The 8,576-nt window shown below is 48.6% G+C and overlaps 1 protein-coding gene and 1 pseudogene across 1 annotated transcript; both read left to right on the top strand.

Annotated features, from left to right (window-relative positions):
- The first annotated feature begins 2,375 nt into the window (after nucleotides 1–2,375).
- Nucleotides 2,376–3,712, top strand: LOC101758384 (annotated as a pseudogene).
- Nucleotides 3,713–6,330: 2,618 nt separating this feature from the next.
- Nucleotides 6,331–7,881, top strand: LOC101757972 (transcription termination factor MTERF2, chloroplastic). The gene has a single exon (XM_004966760.3). The coding sequence runs from the start codon at nucleotides 6,391–6,393 to the stop codon at nucleotides 7,561–7,563; it is 1,173 nt and encodes a 390-aa protein (XP_004966817.1). The 5' UTR covers nucleotides 6,331–6,390; the 3' UTR covers nucleotides 7,564–7,881.
- Nucleotides 7,882–8,576: the final 695 nt, after the last annotated feature.

Below are 8,576 nucleotides of genomic sequence, written 5' to 3'. Positions count from 1 at the left end.
AGCCGACCCCTGGACTCAGGGTCGGACTTGCTTCAGATTCAACGGCCCCAGTCAGCATCCAAATCAGTCTCGACTTCAAGGCGGTTCTCGCACGGACTTTGCAACGCGTCAAAAGTCTACCAAGATTTTCTTGCTTGAACCCGAGTTGAACTCGGGCATGACGAGGACGTTGACTCCGACTCCTCCTCCTCTACCATTATTTGGCCCAGCCCAAGGGTTGGTAATAACTTCGACACCACAAGGCAGATTCATCCATTGGCTGGGATTGCGACCATCTTTCCTCGACCGTGACTACGACTCACGCCTTGTCGCTCATATAGACAACCTGCCATATCAAGAGGGCGTTCCACTCACGTCCAACCACGAAGCAAGCTATACAGAGATTGCTACATCAAGTTCCGGAAGCTACTACCTGGACAGGGAGATACTAGTTATCACTCAGGACAACAACCCGGGTACTAGCCAGCATAGAACCCCCAGGCGACTAGCACAAGTCGACAACATCTCGGACGATGAGTCTACAGCCGACAATGAAACTCCTGAACAGCGCAAGCAACAAAGGGCGCGCAATGCTACTCGAGCTGAGCGTCGACAGTCAATGGAGCATGGAGCAACCAAGCGAAAAATGACCATGGAGCAACCAAGCGACTGAAGGGGGAGTAGGCGGGCCCACCAGAGGAGCCTACGCCGGCGAGAAAAAGCAACCTTGGGGAGATCAGAGCGCGACCTAGGTGTGGTGGGGTGTGTGGTGGGGGTGAGGGGAGGAGGAGGAGTGCGACCTGGGGAGGAGAAGGTGAGGTGGAGGGACGGGAGGGAGAGGAGCATGTAGGGGCTCAGTGGTAGAGAAAGGAGAGACCTTGCGACCGGACTGACGCTATAGGGGCGCCAACGAGGGACCATGCCATGGGAGAGGGAAGGGAGAACGACCATGGACCCCGGAAGGTAGGTGGCGGTGGCAGCAAGAGGCGATGGCGACGTGAGTGCTCGCCACAGCCTCGAGGCAACGGCCACCGGTAATGGGCTAAGTACGGCGCTAGCGACGGGGGCACGAAGATCCGGAACAAGGGAGGTCGGGTCCGGCGTGTGGTGGCTGGAGACCACCTTTGCGCGCGGTCGCTGGGGACGCCGTTTGAGCTGTGGGGAGGAAGGCCCAGCCGCCGATGTAGGCGCGACAGCCGCAGACTGCCGCCGCCACAGGTCGTGTCACCCGCGCGTGGTCGCCGGGGACGCCGTATGGGTCATGGGGAGGAAGGCCCAGCTACCGGTGTAGGTGCGACAGCCGCGGACCGCCACCGCCGCAGGCTGTGTCGCCCGCGCGCGGCCGCTGGGGATGTCGTCTGGGCCATGAGGAGGAGAGACCCATGTCGCGCAGCCACGGGCGGCCGCCCGCTGGGGAGACCCGACCCTTGCTGCCGCGAGCGGCCGCCCGCCAGGGAGACCCGCGCCGCCACAGCCGCCTGCTGGGGAGCTCGACCCCATGCCATCCTTGCACCAGATCTGCGAGGTGAGTGAAGGGGGAAGAAGGGGAGGTGGTGGGGCTCCTCGCGCCGCCATCCTTGTGGCCGCCGAGCTTCCGGCAACCCGCTCGAGCGGCAGCGAGGTGGGGTAGAGGGTGGGGCGCGGCCGGTGGCGGCGCGGCATGGAGAGCTGCCTGTGTCGCCCGCCTGGGAGCGACGCGGGGGCTAAGAACTTAAAAGGCTGATGCGTAGGCCTATATCATACATTGCATGAAAGCCAATATTGATGACATATAGTGTTATCATGATCAAGATTTGTTAGGAGCATCAATCACATACCATTATACATCAGATTCCTTAAAATTACCAATTGTAGCTGCGACTTTGACAAATTTCTCGAGAGTGGAATTGTTTCTGGTGAATTTGGCAAAATCATTTCATTCTAGTCTGCAAGTTGCATTGCAACATAACGAAAATTGTGGGCACCTCCTCAAAACTGTGTACATATCCTCCTCTACTGCCTCCATCAGCTACTGCGAATGGTCAAATGACGTTGATTCATTTTGAGCTAAAACAACATAACACTAAAAAAAAACTAAAAGCACTGTCACTTGGCAGTTTGCACAGGTCATTTTCCCGTGGGTCACTGTGACTTTGGTCTTCTAAATTTCAAATATTTTAAAATATGTGCATTACCATGTACGATGATATTTCTGGAACAAATTTTGAAATTTGTTTAAGATATGTTTTGAAACTTCTACAAAACCTGACATGCTGAAATTTGCACCAAATTAAATCGACACTTCCACCGGATACGCTGCTTGAATTGGCAAGATCTCAAACCCTGTTGCAGCGGCGACTACCGACTAAAACACATATATCAAACATCCCTGCCGCCGCCGCCTCCGGCTCGACGCGATGCTCCAGCTCCGGAACATCCTATCGCTTCTCCGCGCCCCGTCCCCTTTCGCCGCTGCTCCCCACCCTCGGTTCCTCGGCCTCCACCGCCCTCTCTCCAACAACGCCGCCGCCCCCTTCGCTGTCGACGACTACCTCGTCGCCACCTGCGGCCTCTCCCGGGCGCAAGCCCTCAAGGCGTCCAAGAGCCTCTCCCACCTCAGCTCACCCTCCAAGCCCGACGCCGTCCTCGCCTTCCTCTCCGCGCGCGGCCTCTCACGCGCCGACATCGCCGCGGACCCGAGGCTCCTCTGCGCCAGCGTGGAGAAGAACCTGTCCAAGCGCGTCGCCGAGCTCGGCGACCTCGGCCTCTCGCGCTCCCAGATCGCGCGCCTCATCTTAATCTGCCGCCATGCCATCCGCTCCGCCGCTATCCAACGCAACATCGCCTTCTGGCTCCCGATCTTGGGCTCCTTCGACAAGCTCCTCCAAGTCGTGAAGATGAACAGCGGCATCCTTACAGTCAATCCCGAGAAGGCGTCCAAGCCCAACCTCGCCCTCCTCCAGCGATGCGGGATAAATGTGTCTGATCTGCCAACATTCATGTTCAGGGTGCTCACCAGGCCGCACAAGATAGTGCGGGAAGCCGTGGCACACATTGACAATATTGGTGTGCCACGGAGCTCGCGGATGTTCTACTATGTGCATGTCATTCGCAATCCCAAACAAGGACAACCTTGCCAAGAAGTTCCGTATCCTTGAGAGGTATGGTTGGTCACAGGAGGATGTGTTGAGAGCGGTGAGGAAGATGCCAGGTATTGTGACCATGTCGGACGATAGGCTGAGGAGAAATGTGGAATTCTTAACAAGGGATGTTGAGCTAGAGACATCTTACATCACTCAAAGGCCAGTGCTGATCAAGTATAGCCTTGAGCGCCGCTTGTTACCCCGGCATTGCTTGCTTAAGGTTCTCAAGGAAAAGGGATTGCTGGATGCTGGGTTGAGCTTCTATTTTGCGGCCAGTTTGACTGAGAAGAAATTCCACAAAAGGTTCATTGGTCCTTACAAGGAGAGAGTTCCTGGTCTTGCCGCCATTTATGCTTCAAGCTGTGCCAAGAAGGTACCTAATTGACTTTCTTTCTGGCCAACTAAGTAGTTCAACAGGGGGTGCCTATGCTTGCGCTGAGTGCTGACGGTACTAATAGGGCAATGGAGCTGCTGTGTTGGAACTTGGAGGTGAGATTTAGGTTTGTCAACTTTTCATCCCCACCTAATTCTATTATTGTAATGCTTTGAAACTTCAGTGTATGTTGTCCTCTTTAGTGGCAATACATTTCCTGGAGGGAACATGCTTGATATGAGACACAATGCGTGTAATTTTTCCTTAGGTTTTCACTGGCAAATGTGTGTGCTGAATAGTTATGTCATATGTGAGCTTACTCAGGAACACTTGTTTGCATATTATATATTTTTTTGCCCATCACCATTTAAGTTGTTCAAGGTTGCTTTTCAGAAACTTGCTACTTCTCAATTGACATCGCTTACAAGCAAAAATTTACTTTTCAAACCTGCATTACAATGTTTGACCGTGCAAATTGTAGACGAACATTTTGTTGGACAATTAGATGATTCTAGGTATGTGGTCCACAATATTTTTACATTCTCTTGAGGTGAGAAGAAAAATATTCCATGATTGTCCTAATCTTTTAGTGGTAAGACCAGAGTGTGAAATGTTCTGCTTCCGTGGCAGATGGAGAAAAAAATATGCAAGATTTAATGCTCCATGCTGTTATTTCCATGACATCCTAGGCAATCATAGTGGTAGTTCATTGTCCTGCGCTCCAGTTGTTTCTACTTTCTTGTACGTGGTTGGTTTGGTTGGTGCCGTTGCCATGGTTTGAGGAAAACTGTGGACCTGGTGAGATAATGATCACCATTATTATTTACATTTAATTTTTTTTCTTACATAAACTCTAACAACCGACCCTACTATGGGATATCCTTTTAAGATGAATAGCCCATCCGAAGGTTTGGGTTTGTTTCCGTTGTTTCTTTTAAGATGAATAGCCCATCCGCTGGCTTTGAAAGCCTGGAGCTATTGCATTCAAGAACAAAGATGACTTTAAGATACAGAAGGTTGGGCAAAGTCAACTAAATGAACCTGCTTAAGCAGGTTGGCTTAATCTTTATGTATACAAACTATATAAACTCCAGTCTTCCTCCTTAAATTATAAAGAAGTGCTTATGTTTTTTAAAGAAAAATCAGGATCGCGGGTGGGCACATGAGATTGTAAATGTAGGCCATCTAAAAAATGCTAGATATTTGATTCGTTTTCCTTTTCTTTTTGTGGAAATGGGTCTTGGAGTTATTCGGAATAAGGGATGATCGGAGCATGCATGTGCCAGAAGGCATTGTTCTCCATGTAATTCGCATCTAAAACCAGCCTCTGAGCACTGTATTAGTATGTGGTACTTTACAATTGAAGTGCTGGGGTATCCTTTCCTATGAAGAGAAATCTTGAGATTACACAATATGATAATATCTTTACTTATTAAATAATGTGCATGTTAGTTATGACATTAAGTGGTTGTCTTGTATTTGTGCATTCTGCACTTCAGAAAATGAGATTTAATGTGTTCCTAATTACTTCATTGTAATCTCCATATGGATTATGCAATTTCCGTTTACATGCTATAAAACTGGAGTATGCTAAGAGCGTTGGCCAGTGTTGTGGAACATTTCTTTATACATTTTGACGTTTTTTTTCCTTCTCCCTTCCTAGGATACCAGCCGGCGAAGGGATGAGATTTCATTGATAACTAATGGACGGTAGCATGAGGTTACAACTTGAGTACAACTTTAAGATCCAGGGGGTTAAAATCACTTGAATTGAAAGCTTATAAATGCGTTGAATGGTTTAGATACATGGATGTACTTGAGTTGTACTAAAATGGCTGTACTTCAAGCATTTCCCTTGCATAATTTTGCAATGGCAGGGTAGTGTCTTGATTGATTGCTATCGAGATTGACACAGCAAATGATTTGTTCTGAACCTTGAAAGTGAGATCTCAGAAGCTTCTTTTGCTACCTGACACGCTTCCGGTTCTGGTTTCAAAATAATATATGCATCGTGGTTCCTGCTTCTTTTTATATTGTTGAATTGAAGCTTGCTGAGAAAGTTGAACAGTACTAGCCTACTAGGGATATCGAACAAAGATTTAACCATAAATTGTCCAGTGCCCAGGTAATGTTGTGTATGACTGCATTAACCAGAAGTCTAGTACCTGGCAAGCTGAAGCAGCTAGGATTGGCCAGTAGAGACTTGCAGGCTGTCAGCCGGTGGTATTCTTACAATTTCCTGATACAATGTGCCGGTTTTGTTTTTTGCTTATGGAATTAGCATTTGATTCCTGATATTTTTTCCTGTAGAAAAGATGGCCTTGCTTGGTGCTATTCTTTTTGAAGCGGCCTTTGTGCTAATCTTTAGAACTGTAGCATGTTCTTGCATCGGCAGTGCTGTATCATACATAATTCATAAGGTGGATACTGTGATCTGTTAAGTTTTATCAGGTCAATTATCTGCAGGTCACAAGCAGAACAACGTTCTTTCAGTTAAATTTTGGCTTTGGCCCTGCTAAAACTTTGGCATCTCATAGTAGAGGCGCGAAACAAACTGGTAGGCGGTGCATCTGCCGAAATTATGCTACAACTTTCTTACACAAAGTTTGTCTATGAACATCGCAAAGGGTTGGACAACAAAATCAGAGTTAATGGTAAATGATTCGTAACATTAAATAGCTGAACCAGTGCCAAATTGTTTGCCAAAAAATAAATTTGTTTTAGCGCAAAAAAATTATGTTGTTTGTAGCCAAGCGAAAATTGGAGCAGCAGTTTCCCCACATTATGGGCCCGGCCCATGAAAAGGGCCCATTTTCCTCCAAAAAAAAAATAACAAAACACAGAAGGACTGCTAAATTCGCCGCGTCGCAGCATTCCCCCCAAAACGCCGGCCGCCGCCGCCGCCGCCGCAACGCCATGAACCACCTCCGACGCCTCACTACCCCCACCCCCCTCCTCTCCACACGACGCTATCTCCTCACTAGTCACTACCCCCACCTCCCTCCTCTTACTCTCTCTCTCCACCGCCTCCTCTCCGCCACCGCCGCCTCCCCTTCCCCCAAACCCTTCGCCGTCGAGGAGTACCTCGTCTCCACCTGCGGCCTCACGCGCGCGCAGGCCCTCAAGGCGTCGAAGCAGCTCGCCCACCTCAGGTCCCCCTCAAAGCCCGACGCCGTCATCGCCTTCCTCTCCGCGCTGGGCCTCGCGCGCCCCGACATCGCGGCCCTCGTCGCCGCGGACCCGCGCTTCCTCTGCGCCAGCGTGGAGAAAACCTTGGCTCCCCGCATCACCGAGCTCAGCGACCTCGGCCTCTCGCGGGCGCAGATCGCGCGCCTCGTCCCGCTCGCCCGCACTGCCTTCCGCAGCAGCACCCTCGGCCACAGCCTCGGCTTCTGGCTCCCGGTCATGGGCTCCTTTGAGAAGGTACTCACGTTTCTCAGGCTGAAATGCAACATCCTCGGAAGTGACATCGAGAAGGTGATCAAGCCCAACATGGCCCTCCTCCAGCAGTACGGAATACATGTGGGTAATTTCCCCAATTCATTCCTGCCCGTGGTGATGACCAGGCCCCCTGAGCACGTCCAGGCCGCCATGGCGCGCATCAGTAAATTTGGGTTCAGGCAGGACTCAGGGATGTTCGCCATAGCGCTTGAGGTGTTTGCAATCCACAGCCAGGAGAAGATTGATGAGAAAATCAGGACCCTTGAAATGTTTGGCTGGTCTCAGGACGATGTGCTGATGACTGTGAGGAAGATGCCACATTTACTGAACATGTCGAAGGAAAGGTTACAGAGGAATTTGGAATTCTTGGCCAGGGATGTTGGGCTGGAGATACCGTACATTGCTCAAAGGCCAGTGCTGGTTATGTATAGCCTTGACCGCCGGTTGGTACCGCGCCATCATTTGATCAAGATTCTCAATGCAAAGGGATTGCTTAGTGATAAGTTTGACTTATATTCTGCATTTGCCCTCTCTGAGAAGAAGTTCCTGGACAGGTTCATCCATCCTTACGAGCATATGGTTCCAGGCCTTGCTGGTGCTTACGCTTCTAGCTGTGCTGGAAAAGCACCCCATGGGCTTACTATCTGATGTGACAAAATGGAACTAGAGGATGTGTTGAAGTTCTGCTGGGAGTGTACCAATAGGACTGACGTTTGTAAAATTGAAAGGATGGTTTAACGTTTGCTTTCCTGGTGCTAATTGTTCTTGTGTTTACAAAATTTGTTGGTGGTGCTCCACTGTAGTGTTGTAGTCACTGACTAATTAATGAATATTTCAGAGCTAGTCTCCGGTTCCAATCTAGTCCCATGTGGAAATTTAGGAATGACATTTCCAGGAGCGACATGTTTGATTCGATACGGGATGTGTAACTTTGTTCTTTGGTTACTATATTTTGCTTATCCTGAATGGTTAATGTGTTCTGTTGCCAGTGTATCTGGGGCACAATGAAGATGATAATTAAACACCTCATGGTGCTCCCACTTTGACAGTCAGGGCTATTGTTGTGGGAATTCTTTCTTTGGTTATGCCCATGTGTCAATAAGTGCACGTTTAATGTGTCATTTCTTGTAAAATTGACTTGGATAGATGGTGATCACCATTGTGATCACACCTGGTGTTTTATTAACAAAAAATTGGAATAAATACATATTATTTTGTCCTAGTGGTGAATTAGTCTTCCTAGATTCAGTTTAGAGATTAGAAACTATTTTTTGAAATAAGAAGTGAGCAGAAGTGGGCCTTAAATTTATTCAATATGAATTTGTGGTCAAAACATAAAATGGGTCAGTGGAACAGCTGGATTCATTGTTCAGGATGGAAGTTGCGATAACAAGCATAGCTGTTCGTCTGAAACCACAGCACATATGTTCCTTAATTCTGTGCCATTTGGGTGTTCTGCTTGTGCATAGTGTTATTGAGATACACATTTTTATCTTGCCTGTTTGTTTTTTTAAAAAAAAAGGTGAGTAGTGTTTGTCTTTTAGCACATGACTGCTTTGTATTCTTGAAATTAAGCTCACTTCCAAAAACTAAGTTCCATTTGTTGCTAATTAACTCAGCAACATCAAGCCTTCTCTAACACATTCAACTCCATGTAAATT

The sequence above is a fragment of the Setaria italica genome, chromosome IV (genome assembly GCF_000263155.2).
Source record: "Setaria italica strain Yugu1 chromosome IV, Setaria_italica_v2.0, whole genome shotgun sequence".
Classification (NCBI taxonomy): domain Eukaryota; kingdom Viridiplantae; phylum Streptophyta; class Magnoliopsida; order Poales; family Poaceae; genus Setaria; species Setaria italica.
This window is presented reverse-complemented; position numbering and strand designations above follow the sequence as displayed.